We start from the raw sequence: 16,674 nt of genomic DNA, 5'->3' as shown, positions 1-16,674 counted from the left end.
AGTTCGTGGCACTTTCTCCAATCTGTAACGCTGGGATAAGCCACCAAAAAAGCTCACAAGCTTTTATTGTGTTCTCTCCAAACCTGGCCACAGCAGGTCAATGAGAAGGGAAAAATCACACCCGTGTGAACTGAGTGGTGTAAGGTCTTATATAGACTGATCAGCTGTGGTCTGACGTAATGTCTGACGTAATGAAATCACACCCGTGTGAACTGGATGACCATAGCATAGCAACCATGCTCATTTTTGATTTTTTTGGTACAGACAGACAGACACGTAAACTAACAAAGCCAGTCGTAGGAGTGGTTTACACCACTCAAAAAAACGTGTGAAAGTGGCGCGTCCATCTCGGCGTCGTTGTGAACGGCTGCATTCATTAACATCCGGACATCCTGGATGAATTAGAGAGAGTCCAAACGAGGCCAAATAAACTTAAGTCATATCATAACTAGTCAGATCTGGCCCAGAATAAACTATTATTTCAACTGGTGAAGACGTCCTGGAAATGACGTAAAGACCATCCCCATATGGGCTGTGATCTGGCCTACAGTCCTGAACGTCCTGAACGCCACCAGAGGACGTCATCATAACGTCATAATGACGTCATTTGGCTTGATGGGCTATAAATACCTGAATTGAAAAATTGCAAACGGAAGGGAGGTCAGACAAATAAGAGAAAAGGGTGGCCGTTGTACCTGAGGTGCCCCCGATGTCCATGGCTTTGAGATTGCGTGCTTTGATGATATTCACAGTGATAGTGTTGGCCGTGGGGTTGTAGCACAGGGACACCAGTAGGTCTCCTCTCCTCCCCTGAGGAACACACACACACACACACACACACACACACACACACACACACACACACACACACACACACACACACACACACACACACACACACACACACACACACACACACACACACACACACACACACACACACACACACACACACACACACACACACAGAGAGAGAGAGAGAGGAGTATGAGTCACGCAGTCTACTAGAGACATTTCATACTAGGGGCATATCAAAGTGCAGCTTACTCAGTGGCCCATTGTATAATCTTACAACACCGCTGCCATTTTCTCTTCTAACCCCTTGTAAACAAACACATGGGGGGTCTAATGGCCGACAGCTCAACATCTCTGACAAATGATGAGGCTAAAACAGTACATCAATTAAATCAATCAAGCATTCACAAAGATTTAACTAGTAGTGGCTGAACAAGTGAATTCCATGTTCCACATAGACAGTGCTCCACTTACTACTTACACTTATTATTATCATTATAATATATTATTGTATATTATATATATCATATATATATCGCATGTTATGCCTTATTCCCGGGGTTCTCAACCTGTGGGTCGCGACCCCTCGTGGGGTTCCAAATGTATTTTGGGGGGTCCCCAAATTATATTATATCCGTGGCCTCATTTTGGGGGTCCTTGACACCAAACACTTTAAGAACTACTGATTTAGAAGGCATGCCGCATTTGTAGATTTGGCCTCAACAGCTATCCCTTGGTGGCCGACTTCACCGACCTAAACTGGCGCAAAGCACTGCAGAGGGTTGTGCGGACAGCCGAACGCATCAGCATACAATGTGCTCTCCCCCCCATCCAAACCCTGTACGATGAACGCTGTGTCAGCTCAAGGAATCATGAAGGATTCAAGCCGCCACCCCCCCCCCCACACACACACACACACACACACACACACACACACACCTTCGCCCTCTTCGCACTATTAGGCCCTTTCCCAATTCCCCCCTTCTCCATGGCCCTTAGCCCTTCCCCTTGCTGATGCGCGTTCACGTGAGGAGGAAGGGTTATCTCAATTCTCTTTGGAGCGAGGGGTAGGGCCGAGGGGAAGGGATTGGATCCCCTTCAAACGAAGGGGATTCGCGACCAGACTTAAAACAGAGGGACATCACAGAGGGCGGAAGGCGGACGAGGTAAGACGCCTTTTCCGTCCTTTATTATGGAACTTATGGAAGAATATGATATATTTTTGAATGTGTTAACAATCTGCATCGCCAAAAATATCGCAATCTCTAGCAAAGGTTAACGTTACCTCACTTGAACTAACGATATGCTACGGCGTTGCATTCATACAACGTTACGGTAACGTTACCCATTCATTTCGCATCGGCGCTTTATTATTTTTGATTTACCGCCGGTGCCCCGGTGGAACAACTCGGATGCAAACTACTATCTTAACTAGCAGGCATCAGTCCGACCCCCCAGACCCCGATATGTCAACATTCTGCAGTTTTGGAGCTCTTAAAAGCGTGATGAAATAGCCTACTGTACCTATATAACGCTGTTGCTGCATAACGTTGGCTACTCGCTGCAGTGATAGCTGGTATGGTTTTATCATGACCAATGTTATGCTAATCCCCACAAGTTGCAAAAGTTACATAACTAATTAGCAATGGTGTTGTTCCCCCCCCCCCCCCCCCCCCCCAGGCAAACCAGCTATGGAACAGACTGCAAGCTGCTGTACAGCCTGTAAATTGGATGGATGGAGATGAATCACGATTGTCCTAAATGTTGTTGAATTTTAAACATTATCATTCATATTATGTAGCATACCACGACTTCCATGATAGAAAATGACTCTGTTCTTAATGATATTAAAAACAATGAAGACAGTGACCACAGCCCCTTCTTTCTATACTGTAAATAGTTTTTCCTTTTTCTAACCCTGTAGGCTATGATATATAACTGTACCCATTCTATACAAACTGTTGATACAATAATCAATGAATCAGGTACAACTGTTGAGCAGGTGTCAGAATGAGCTATATCTAGCTGAATTACATTCTGGTGGGCTACCAAGATGAGACAAAATTACAATTACAATACATCATCATCTCTTCTCCCAAAATAGCCGATCTACAGCTTATAGCAGTGGTATCCAAAGTGGGTTATGGGGACCCCCATGGGTCCTTGAGAGAGTTCCAGGGGGTCCCCAGCTAAATGATAGTTTGGAACCAAATGGACCCATAAGGGTCCATTTGTACACTCTGAGTTAATTAACATTGATTTCACAATATAAATTGGGGCTCCCAGAGACAGAAATGCCATCAAATGGGGGTCCATGGACTAATGCATGTCACACTGGCGGTCCGTGACACTGCTAGATTCTATGGGGTCCCTGGCATATCTCTTCAAATGGGGGTCTGCGGGCTAATTGTCAATTTGCGGGTCCTTGACATGAAAAAGTTTGGGGACCACTAGCCTGTAGTGAGCTTGCAGATCAGCTATTTTCTGAGAACAGGTTGTATATCAATATATTAATATCTACAAGGGACGTTCAATATTTAGGGACGTTCCAATTCCTAGGGTGATGATTTATCTCCCTACCCCTTGACACTCATTATGTAGGGGCAAGGGGAAGGGGCAAGGGCTGAGGGGTAGGGGCAAGGGATGAGGGGTAGGGTTAAAAAAGGAATTGGGAAAGGGCCTTAAGCTCGAATTGCATCTGTCTAAACAGACTTTGTTGTATATGGAACGTAGCCTACTGTGAAGTTGTTCACACAAAGTTAACTTTGCTACTTTTATTTTCTCTTTATTGCACTCTTTATTCTATACCTTTGTTTACTGTGTTTGCTGTTTGATTTCCGGTGTCCACTAGGTTTTATAATAACTGTACAGGAGAAACTCATTTTGGCTGCTTGTAACCGCGACCTTATTCTTTCGGTCATGACCCACACTTCATGACCATAGGTGAGAGTAGGAACGAAGATTGCTCGGTAGACAGAGAGCTTTGCCTTCAGGCGTAGCTCTCTTTTCATTACAACAGTGCGGTACAGCGACTTCAATACCGCCGCTGCTGCTCCGATTCTCCGGCTGATTTCCTTCTCCGTCCTCCCCTCACTCGTGAACAAGACCCCGAGATACTTGAACTCCTTCACCCGGGGCAATGTCTCATTCCCTACTTGGACTGCACAATCCATCGGTTTCCAGGTCCTGCACTAACTGGCTGAGCCACCAGGCAATGCTTTATCATTTTTTTAAATTTAAAAATGGCTTCTGAGTTGTGACCCACTGTATGTCATCCCCTCTATCTACAACCTCTTTGTGTGTGTGTGTGTGTGTGTGTGTGTGTGTGTGTGTGTGTGTGTGTGTGTGTGTGTGTGTGTGTGTGTGTGTGTGTGTGTGTGTGTGTGTGTGTGTGTGTGTGTGTGTGTGTGTACTGAATATAGAACACATACAGTATGTATACAGTATACACATTAAACACATAGACACACATGTATATACTGTGTGTACTATAGCCCCTACATCTGTCTCACATTGACACCCACATGCCATCGGTTGATTCCAATGGGAACCGGTTTAGTTCTTTTTGGTTCTTAATCCATGAGCCAGAGCTCCAAAATTGTGTGCAAAACCATCTAATACTATATTAGATTGTTATCACCATGAAACTTCCCCAGTTGATTACTTACACGAAGACAATGATTTATTGTAATTATTGTAATTTCTAAATATGCAAAATATTAAAAAGCTACTACTGTGGAAGGGTTATCAATATCATATATTAATTTAGTTATATTGATCTATAAACAATTTAACATAGGTATAGTTTTTCCCACTCAATTCATAATTAACGTTCCAATTTTGGAGCACTGGCTCATGGACTAAGAACCAAAAAGAACTGAACCAGTTCCCATTGGGAACCAACCGGTGGAAAAGGGATCTCAGTACCCCAGCCCTCTCTCCCCACTGCCTTACATCCACCACCAACACTCGGTGCCCCATGCAGCCCTCTCTCCCCACATCCACCACCAACACTCGGTGCCCCATGCAGCCCTCTCTCCCCACACCCACCACCAACACTCGGTGCCCCATGCAGCCCTCTCTCCCCACACCCACCACCAACACTCGGTGCCCCATGCAGCCCTCTCTCCCCACACCCACCACCAACACTCGGTGCCCCATGCAGCCCTCTCTCCCCACATCCACCACCAACACTCTGTGCCCCATGCAGCACTCTATCCCCACATCCACCACCAACACTCAGTGCCCCATGCAGCACTCTATCCCCACATCCACCACCAACACTCGGTGCCCCATGCAGCCCTCTCTCCCCACACCCACCACCAACACTCGGTGCCCCATGCAGCCCTCTCTCCCCACACCCACCACCAACACTCGGTGCCCCATGCAGCCCTCTCTCCCCACATCCACCACCAACACTCAGTGCCCCATGCAGCACTCTATCCCCACATCCACCACCAACACTCGGTGCCCCATGCAGCCCTCTCTCCCCACATCCACCACCAACACTCGGTGCCCCATGCAGCCCTCTCTCCCCACATCCACCACCAACACTAGGTGCCCCATGCAGCCCTCTCTCCCCACATCCACCACCAACACTCGGTGCCCCATGCAGCCCTCTCTCCCCACATCCACCACCAACACTCGGTGCCCCATGCAGCCCTCTCTCCCCACATCCACCACCAACACTCGGTGCCCCATGCAGCCCTCTCTCCCCACTTACAGCGCCATCCATGCAGGGCTTCAGCTCCTTCCAGAAGGTCTTTATCTGTCCCAGCTCCACCTTGTTGAGGGGGATGGACACCTCTCCGATGGGGTCGTTCCTGCTGAAGCGGTCATAGTCCAGCACCTGGAGGTAGAGAGTGCGTTCCCTCACCTTCTCATATGGGAAGCCTGAGACGAGACCAACAGAGATGTATGGACAACAGTAAGGTTAAGTTAGCCAGTGAGAGACACTCCAGGGACGTGCACAGATAGACACCAAGTGGTGCCAAAGCACCTGCCCTTTTTCCCTCTGGACAGCAAAGTGTCCTTTTGTTAATTTTATTTTTGTACAGTATGTGGCACATGGTGACATTGATCAATTCTGGATTAAAAGCATTTAATATATTATTTATGCCCCAAAATCTATAAATCTCACACGCTATTATTAAGGCATTTTTTCACTTGAGCACCTGCCCCTCAAAATGTATGTGCACGCCAATGAACAGCTCTATTTAGATATGGTGTCCAGCTCCAATTTAGCTAGTTTAATATCATGCTGTCTGGACACATAGTAGCTTGTTGAATAGCATGAAGAAAAAAAAATTGTTGACCAAATTTTTGTTGACCAACAAAGCCATGGATGTACAGATGGGCGCAAGTACAGTACATTTTGGTAATTATACAATGTGGCCGGTGGGTGTGAAAATGACAAAAGCGTTGGTTGGAATTTATATTCCAACCAACCAATATATATATATATATTAGTGATGGGAGATTAATCAGTAAATCGGCCGATTTTTGTTGTTTTTAGATTAATCGGCATCGGTTCGATTAATCAATCAGACCGATTAATTAAATGGTCCAATTAATCGGTCTGTCTTTACAGATAAACAAGCCCAAAGTAACTGCTTGAACAGATCTACAAGCTCACAATATTAAATATAAAGGTATTAAAGTTAAATCTGACTTGCCTAAGCCCTGCAGTGCAGATACCCTGTTACATGTATTTTTCAGAATGGACAACATTTTTATAATTTTTCAATACAGATCATATCGACATCGGTAATATCGGTTATCGGCCATAACAGCAATTATATCGGATATCGGCCAAAATGTCTCATCGGCACATCCCTAATATATATATATATATATATGGAGCATCTTTATTCAGCAGTCACACAGCCTTATTCATTCATCCATCCACCATTCTTCCATTAATGTCCCATTTCTACATTGAATTTAATCGAAATAGCTCGGATTTGGAAGACACCACTGACTGACCCTCAAACAGGAAGGTCTCGTTCCAGTGCGGGTTGAGGTTCTTCCTCTTGACCTTGGTCTCCAGCTTATGCTTCTTGTCGGGCAACAAGTAGAGCTTGACGAAGGGGTCTGATGTGCCGGAGAAGTCCTTGGCAGGGAGTTCCTGTCCCTTGAGGACCTTGACCGTGAGGGTGGAATCCTGGAAGCTGTAGCCAATGCTGAATTGGATGCGGCCCAGCTTCTCACTGATGGGCCCTTCGCCATCGTCATCCTCTGATCCCGGAGACAGCTTGAGGAGGGGGAGGGGGCACAGGGGTCAGCTAAGGGGTCAAGTACTGTATGAGTAGTATCCTCACTCACATCTCACAATGACTCACACACATACACACACACACACACACACGCACGCACGCACACGCGCACGCGCACACGCACACGCACACGCGCATGCACACGCACACGCGCACACGCACGCACACACACGCACGCACGCACGCACGCACGCACGCACGCACGCACGCACGCACGCACGCACGCACGCACGCACGCACACGCACACGCACACGCACACGCACACACACACACACAAACTCGTCTTATGATTGATGCAAAGCTGTGAGGGAGCCTCATATTTATGAAGGCATAATATAAATTAGCTACGAGAGAGAGAGAGAGAGAGAGAGAGAGAGAGAGAGAGAGAGAGAGAGAGAGAGAGTGTGTGTGTGAGTGAGAGAGAGTGAGTGTTAGGCAGACTCAGTGAGTTTAATTTCCTCACTAATGTTCTTAAGAGGCAGGAGGCACTCAGATTGGAGATAGAGGGAGCTTCAGACAAGCCTTTCTCCCCTGCCTCTCTGTCAGCCACTCTCTGGCTGCTTTATCACCACTGTGCCCTGAAAGGCCTGCTATCTGATGGAGGGCAACGGACAGACCCAGAGAAAGAGAAAGGCAAAGAGGATAGTGACAGAGGAGAGATGGAGAGAGAGAAAGGGGTATACTCTGTATACATACATACATATGATACATAGCCTACTGCATGTGTGTGTGTGTGTGTGTGTGTGTGTGTGTGTGTGTGTGTGTGTGTGTGTGTGTGTGTGTGTGTGTGTGTGTGTGTGTGTGTGTGTGTGTGTGTGTGTGAGAGAGAGAGAGAGAGAGAGAGAGAGAGAGAGAGAGAGAGAGAGAGAGAGAGAGAATCCTCAGTGTTCATTTAAAGATGCTGTAAGTTGCTCATGTTTCTACCATAAGACCTGATTTTGTATAGTTTCAGTTAAACCTGTTTAACCTGTATATGCACCTGTATTATACTTATGTATTATGAATGTTCATCGATAGAGAAGAGAGGCAGACATCTCCCCTTGTGTGTATTGTACGTATATTGTCTTGTTTTGTTTTCGGTTGTATGTCTTGTCAATTGTCAGTCGTTCATGTATGTTTGATTAAAATTCAATAAAACGTAAATTGAAAAAAAAAAAGATGCTGTAAGTTATATTATAACTGTTTTAGAAAACGTTAAAACCGTATATTCTGATAGTATTCACTGCTATAGAATGTTAGTTCATGTTAGATGGCGAGCATCTCTCCAGCTCTTTTCAGTAACAAACAGAACGTACATTTTCAGGTGGGTAATCACCAATTTCATCCAATCAGGAGTGAAAACGCATTTACCAACTTCAGTTTTGTAGTGTTGTTCTATCAATCCCTTTCCAATTTCACTGGTCTATCCTGTATGAGTTTTCTCCCCTGATTGGATGAAATTGGTGAAAACCTGAAAATGCATTTTCTGTTCACTAATAAGCTGGAGAGATGGGGAGACGTCACTGAACAGTCTGCAGTTTCCCAAACACTGGGTTGCAACCCATTTGTGGGTCGCAGACACATTGTTATGGGTCCACTTATTTTTGGTTTCCTACATGGTTTTGAATGATTAGGCCTATTTCTAAACATTTTCAAAAAACATTCCCAAAAAAACTTTTCATGAATTAAAAACAAAATTCAATGATTTTTTTCAGTGATTTCATGAAAAATAAATAAATTCCATATATTAGAACAAAATATTTAAGAAATAGTGCAAATAGCCGATCTACAAGAGATCTGCCATTTTCACTAGTTTGGGTCCCGGGCGAATATAACATTTATTTTTTGGGTCACAGTCTAAAAAGTTTGGGAACCACTGGTCTACAGCAATGATTACTAAAATAAAAATCACTTAATACAGTACACGTCTTTAAGATAAAAGTTGGTCCTTCATGGGTCAATTTGTGGTAAGATGAACAGGATGTTACTGTGTGGGCAGATGGGCTGAGAAGCACCCTTCACTCTAAGGTCCTTTCAGGCGGGGAGCGAGTAACGCCTGGATCAACGCTAGGTCTGCTCATAAGGGCGCGGGACACGTAGCGTCAAAAAAAGCTCACCACAATCCAGGTCTAGTCGTCCGCGTGCGTGTGCACGAAACAAGCATGCCCGCGACAATTTCACGGGGCCGCGCACATGAAAATATGCTTGCGTAATCGCCCCTCAACTTCTCCGCGTGTCCCAAATAAACACACGCCTCTCATTGAAAATGAATTACTGAGCACGTCAGTCGTTCCCAGTCTGAAAAGGCCTTAATTCTGTCTGTGAGCCCCCCTCCCCTTCCTGTGTCTCCTCTATCATTTTGTTTCTCTGTAAGGGTGGCACAGATGGGGACGGGCTGTTGCGTAGGGAGTGAGATAACACAGAGTAGCAGGGCCATAAGGCCACTTAGTGAACGGAGAAGATGGTACCATACCCCAAATCTGCCTCTAATGAGACTCAACGCTAATGACTCTTTGAATAGGCCTGTTAAAGGAGCAGCTTGCGTGCATGAGTTGCAACACTCTCTTAAGAGCGTAACAAAAAATAAATAAATTGGTTTTCAGTTGACTGGCTGAAAATGTTACACACAAAAAAGCCCCATAATGAGGTACTATTTTTGACATGTTGACAGGGCTTTTGTTCCTGTCTGGCAGTTGAGCCACTGTGAAATATCCACAGTCGCATTCCACACCCGGATCGAACAACGTGTGAGTCACCTTGAGTAGGCTGCTCCTGTGTACTACTTACTTACTGTGTAAGCGGCGCCTGTCTGTGTCACTGTCTGCCGTGACGTCACGTTATGCACCTGTACAGCTTCAGAATCAATATGGCCTCCGCAGGCAAGAGTGACTCAGCAACCTACCAGACCACCTTGATGATGGACGGTCACCTCACCTCGCACAGCCGAGGGTGGTGGCAGGAGGAATAAAAGGCACAGATCAACAGATAGGTGTGTGTGGTGTTGTAGTGGTGGTGGTGGTGGTGATGATGGCTCGTTCAGGGGCGTCTTACCATCACCATGTCTCCGGTGAGAGAGTTGGCCAGGTCTGTGACGGAGGAGCGGCCATCGGCGTCAGGGGGGTGGCCCTTGGGGCTTTTAGCTGGATTATTGCCCCTGCAGGTAATAGAGAAAGTAGGTTGGTCCAAAAAAGAAAACCAGAGAGTCTCACTCCTCTCCAGAAAGAGAGAGAGAGAGAGAGACCAAGGGCACATCTGAAGAGTACAACGAGTCCAACCTCCACTTCTTGTGGCACTTGAGACTACCTATCAGAATTTAGACGCAGTTGGCATTGGACGGAGTTCTCATTTCCGCATGGACAGCACTTATTTTACATAATACAATGAACAAAGGAAACACCGGTAGGCGCTGCCAAGTCCTCCACTGATTAAAAGCTGGCCCCTCGAGTAAGGATATTTGATGTTGTGAGTCCTGCTTGATGCTATTTGGACACTACAATGTATACGTGCATTCACTAGGGCCAAAATTGCCCCTAGTAAGGGAGTACCGGTAACTATGTCTCCCACAAGCCAGTAAAGATAATTTGAAACCGTGAACCACTACTAGATAATAATAGAGCTCAGTTCTCCTATAGGTCAACACAAATGGGCAAATTATGTCAACCTACTATTCAGTGAATGAGCCCCTAATTCCCTGTGGACACACAAACGGGACACACAGATATAATGACACGTATAGTAACATATACTGTTGTATACAGTAAGACAGACATGTACAGCAACACGGACAGGGACAAGACATTGAAAAAGAAGAGCGGAACAACGTGGCAGACATTGTACATCCTGTAAGGCGTGTCTGTGTCAGTGTGTTATTAAACCTATCAGTTAGGAAGGGACAGCAGCAACACAATGGGAGGAAAGGGACATTGTAGTATAGTATAAAGAGAGCGGAACCATCTCCCATGGCGAAGCTGGTACTTATAGGCAGCAATTGTTAATAGATGTTAAATTAAGTGCCTTTGCAACAGGAATGTTAAAAAAGAATAATTATAATAATAATAATTATAATAATAATAATTATAATAAATGTTATGGGACAAATGTTTAGAGAGAAAAACCTTGATGTTCATACAGTATATCATAACAAATAAGAGGTTTCACAAAGTTAAAATTATCATAAATAATAATAAATAATCATATTGAAAGAGAATGATGAGGAAAGAGAGGAAATGGAATAAAAAGAAAAAGAGCTATAGAGTCCAAGTGGACAAAGAATGTTCCATAAAAGACTGGTCAAGGCACATTGAGAGGCATTGTCAGGCAACAAAACCGACAAAATGAACAGTAAACATCGAGAACAGGAGAAATTACACCAGGACGACAATGAAGAGAAGAGAAATGTACACAGACGTTGAGAGAGAGGATGCTCAATTTACAGAGAGAGGAGGCGCACGCACGCACGCACGCACGCACGCACGCACGCACGCACGCACGCACGCACGCACGCACGCACGCACGCACGCACGCACGCACGCACGCACGCACGCACGCACTCACTCACACACACACACACACACACACACACACACACACACACACACACACACACACACACACACACACACACACACACACACACACACACACACACACACACACACACAGAAGAAGGATGATTAGGACTGTAGAGAAGACAGACAAAGAGAGAGAAAGTAGCAAGCTGGAGTTAAAACATTTATCTGTACCAGAATATATATCAATAGCGTGAACAGTGAGGTTTACAGAACCGAAAACCAAACAAGAGAGTGAGATCTTAACAAACAGCACATCAGAGAGAAAAACACAGCTGCAAGAAAACGGTGAGAGGGAGGGAAGCAAGAGAGGAAAGGAAGGAAGTAAGGAAGGAAGGAAAGAAGGAAGGAAGGAAGCAAGGAAGGAAGAAAAGCCTGTAAAAAGAGGCTTAGTTTGTTCAGTATTATGAATAGAAGAGAAAATAAAGTAATAATAAACACATGATATCTCAAACAGGAGACAAAAGGGTAAACTTATGCTGAAAGGGAGAAATAAAAGAAAAAGAAGAACAAAAAAATAATATATACAGTACATTAATCATCCCAGAAAAAGAGAAAGGAGAACCTCTTTAGGAGCTCAAAATAAAAGCTCAAAATAAAACAATAGATGACATATTTGATGAGAAAGAGAGAAACAGAAGGTTTAGATATACCATACAAAAATATATAACTTCATTTTTAAACAGAAGGGAGGGAGGAATTGTAATAACAAAACAAAAAGTAATAATAAAAAAAGAGAGTGACACTTTTAGAGTGTTACAAAATATGGCGTTGTTAGTCATGATGTAATAAATATAAATCTGTTTCTCATTCATCTTCCCTTCCTGGTAGTTTGTCAACACTCTAAAAGTGTGGATTTGGATAGGACAAGGGCCAAAGCACATTATCTGGCATTGGCTACATGTGCATATATCACATATGCAAGTAGGTGTCACTCGTGGGAGTGAACAGCAATGCCTGGGCAGGCAAAACAATGAGGAGCTGACAAAGAAATCTGTCTGTCTGGCCACGATTATCTGCTTTAGGTTGTTATCGGGCAGTATGTTCATTTTGTGGTCTCTCTAGGTTGAAATTAGAATATTGCTTAAAGTGTCCTGTTGTTGTTTTGTTGTTTATTAGTTTTCTTTCTAGAAGACAGACAGAATCAGGGATAAAAGTATATATAAATATACACTGACAAATAGACAAGCAAGCAAAAAGCGAGACAGGCGAACAAACGACGAGCACTTAGACCAAAGGAAGGAAAAGGAAAAACCGGAACGGGGGGAGGAGGGATGTTAACCATTTTGTCCGGGTTTTTTTTTTTTGGATGGGAATGGAGTTTTCATTGATTGGTGTTAGTCGTATTAGTTTCCATGGGAGGTAATTGCAGTGTGAGGGGGGGGGGGGGGGGGGGGGGGGGGGGGGGTTGCTGGTTGTTTGATCCCCACACCAAACTGCCGTCAGAGAGAGACCGGGGAGCAGAGGCAGGTGAAGGCCTGGCATGAACAGTGACCTCACAGCTTTAGGGCTGAGCTCAATACAACATCGCTTTAAAGCACAGAGAAGCGTCTCAGGAGCCCTGGGCTGTGTAAAGGCACCTCCCTCCTCCTCCGCCAACACCATCATCGACGGGCAGCAATGGTCTTCAATTATTCATTCATTCCTTCATGCTTCATTCAGGGTTTCTGCGCATTCTCAGGTAAGAGGCTAAGAGCTGGTACGTACATCCAGGGTAACGGGGTGGCTGGGGCAGGGGTGCAGGGGAGGGCAGCAGGACAGTTGGCCCTTTCTACTAGCCTTGCTCTCTGCAGTGCTAGGGGATACTTGCGGGGGGAAAAAAATGAATTTAAAAACGAATCACGTACAATAGTCAGCACACAGTGAAGCGTGTGAGTTCCCAAATTAATTTCTAGGTATTTGCTAAATGCATAAAATAGTAAAAAAAAAAAAAAAAAAAAAAAGAAAGAAAAGAAAAGAAAAAAAGATTAGCTCTAATAGTAATAATAGTACATGGTCCCATACTATTGAATTGTGCCAATGTTGTCTTTGATTGAGGGTTGGTATGAATCTTCTGCTGGTACATATAGCCTGCAGTTGTCTACAGTAGCCAGTGGGAGGCAGAATGGACTAATAGTTGTCATTGAAAAATGCTCCTACTGCTCCAGCATGGAAAGTGGGCTGTTGGCATAGCAACGGCTCTAGAAACATAGACCATATGAACAGGGGTTCAGAGGTGTGTGTGTGTGTTGGGGGTACACGTGACAAGAGGAAGGAGGACTGTGGGGCTTGGGGTAGGGGTGGGGTAGGGTTGTTGGGGAGGGCAGCAGTCAAAAGACACAGAAAATAAAAACAAAGAAGGTAGGATATATGACAGGTACGGGTGAGAGCCTCGCAGAGACACATACATTCACATGAACAGACAATACGGAGGCAGGCAGGGCCACTTTGGGTTTCACCGTCCTGTGATACTATCCTGTTTTGTTTTGTTGTTGTTTGTTACCTGACCGAGGGCCAGCAGCTCGAAGAGGGGGGAAGGGGAAGGGTATAGACACTCCACTTCTAGGCTGGAGAGAGACGCGAGAAAAAAAGAATCCATCCAAACCCCAAACCCAGCCCAACCCTTCTTTCATACCCCCCCCCCCCCCACACACACACACACACACACACAGCCCCCCAAACCCATCTGCAAACATGTCACACTCACACAAGCACTCTTGTCCTTCTCCATGAACTCATATTTGAATGCCCATGCTCCCATATCTAATCATACACCTCCCCAAATAATTATTTTGGGTCTATATTGGACTGCAGCTAGAGGATATCATATCATATGCCTACACAGTGAGAAAGCGTATAGTATTCCAGCAGTGCACTGCTTACATAACACTGCCACCACGTGCAGCACATGTGCATGCAACACAATAGCGAGCCAGTGTTTCTGGTCTTTGACATCCCAAACTATAATCGGATGCCATGTTCATGGATAACTAATTACTTCTTGTACTTGGCACTGAAAATGGGTCCAAAATAGCATATAGTTGACTGAAATACCATCAGAAGAAAGGTGCTAAATGCTGCTTAGTGGATTTGTGTTTAATTTACTGGACCCAGGCTGGACATTTGACAGGTGCCAAATTTGCTCTTCACAGTATATACTGTATGTTTTATCTCTGCAGTGATGCCAGTAGCAGTGTTATGTTGGCAAGGACTCCAAAACATTGTTACAATCTTGCAAGCAAAACTCTCTGCTGAAACCAAGTGCCATTCAAACTACTATTGTTGCTAAACTGGCAGATGGCATGTTCCTACATCAATGACAGACAGGGAATGCATAGAAACGGTTCTATGATCTCAATCCAAGGTGAAGATATCAATCAGAGATCCCGTATCTCTCTTTAGTGGCTCCCAATTTTGCATCGCTAATTTGAGGGATCAATTCGAATAAATCATCTCCCGTTCCGGGGGAGCTCTGCCAACCTAAAGTCATCAAAAACATTTTTTAAAGTCCATTAAACCTGCCAATGCGATATCCACCAAAAATGTGAAGAGCGATTAAACGCGAGGCCGTTGTGCGTGCAAGGGGGAGGCAGCTGCAGATGTTCCACCTGTTCTCCGGCAGGCAGCGTACGCAGGTCTCTGGTCAGCGCTGCTAATAGCCTGCACTTCCCCAACTGCTGTCTCCATCTACTACTTGGATGTAATAGCATGTGTTACTAGCATGTAACCTACTCGCTAGTGTCTGTTTTGGCCCTCTCGATCAATCACTTAACACATGGATGTGCTTTTCTACAGCTCATCCCCATACTGTACAGAGGGAACACAAACACGGCCTCTGAACTTTCGCTCTCACACATGGATGGATGAGTGGATGAGCATAGCGCTCCTCCCCACTCCACATGCTGAACCCTTCCCCCCCCTCGCTTTGTGATTTCCCTTTCCGCCTTATGCTTAGTGCTATCTCCACTGCCATCTCCATTCCCTCTAGAGTGTGCGTACTGCAAATGCATCCCCCTCGTTCCCCTGTGATGTGCGGATGAGCGTGGTGGCCGGGGGGGTGTGGGGGGGTTGGATGCAGACCCCGGGACAGAATTAACTGTAAGTCCTCCGGGGACACGCTGGCTGATTAACCAGGCCTGCAAAACGCCATGTTGCAGGAGGAGCACTATATGTCCGACTAGCAGAGCACACATAATCAGTGTACATGATTACATGCATAAGCGGTGCATCCACAGAGGGTACTAGCGGAACAAAGTATAAGCAGTACAACAAAGTACGGCACCGTTTGTCTCCCACTACGTCCAACGGTAGACAGTAGCATATGTGACTCTTTTTGATACAGAGACAGTCATGGCAGCAAGACTAACTGTTGAGGAGCCTGTTTCAAGCCTGTTTTCTCAACTCGCTGTTTTCTGTAAGACATTACTCTATAAGCCATATCTCCAAAACTGGTGGGTCAATTTCAAGCTATGATTCACTGCTTTCATATGACATGAAAAAATATATGGTGATAAAACTCACTCACACCTGTGTGAAGTGAGGGGCGCTCTAATCATCATACATCATCATCAAGAATGGTGGTCCCTTGGCCAAGAGTTCCCACCGACATACATATGCTGATTTGCTCAGACACATATGACGTAAATTCTCCATTCATTGTCAATGGCATTTAATGTTTGTGTTCAGAGTTCAGACAACACAAACATTAAACACTATTGATGTTTATAGGAACTCCAATAACTTACTCTGTCAACCATGACATAGTTTGTCATTGTGGCGTAATGTTATGTAATATTCTCATAATAGCCCCTCCTCCATCTTATACGGCACGAAGCCATCCTGCTATGACTTGAACATGGCCGGCATGATCATTGAGCTCTGCAATGAGATGTAAACATGTTTACATTGATTTACTGCAGAAAGTCATCCACTTGACTTTCCTTGCCTCGCCTTTCCCATCAGGCTAACTCAATGTAATAATCTCATAATTTATGAAGAGGCTGGCTCGACAATTAACAAAGAGTAAATAAATCCCAATGGGAACATAACATTTTCAAGACAGAGACAAATCAATTTG

General features: G+C 45.0%; 1 protein-coding gene across 1 annotated transcript in view; it reads right to left on the bottom strand.

The window, feature by feature from the left end:
* The window catches only part of syt7a (synaptotagmin VIIa), a 125,186-nt gene that overhangs the window by 13,222 nt on the left and 95,290 nt on the right, over positions 1–16,674 (bottom strand). Inside the window, exons 7-10 of the mRNA XM_079500507.1 lie at positions 10,102–10,204; positions 6,781–7,048; positions 5,519–5,688; positions 696–810 (exon numbers count right to left, since the gene is read on the bottom strand). Of these exons, the coding sequence (XP_079356633.1) occupies positions 696–810; positions 5,519–5,688; positions 6,781–7,048; positions 10,102–10,204 (656 nt within the window). The remainder of the gene's footprint in view (positions 1–695; positions 811–5,518; positions 5,689–6,780; positions 7,049–10,101; positions 10,205–16,674) is intronic.

This window comes from Electrona antarctica (genome assembly GCF_951216825.1).
Source record: "Electrona antarctica genome assembly, chromosome: 5".
Classification (NCBI taxonomy): Eukaryota; Metazoa; Chordata; class Actinopteri; order Myctophiformes; family Myctophidae; genus Electrona; species Electrona antarctica.
This window is presented reverse-complemented; position numbering and strand designations above follow the sequence as displayed.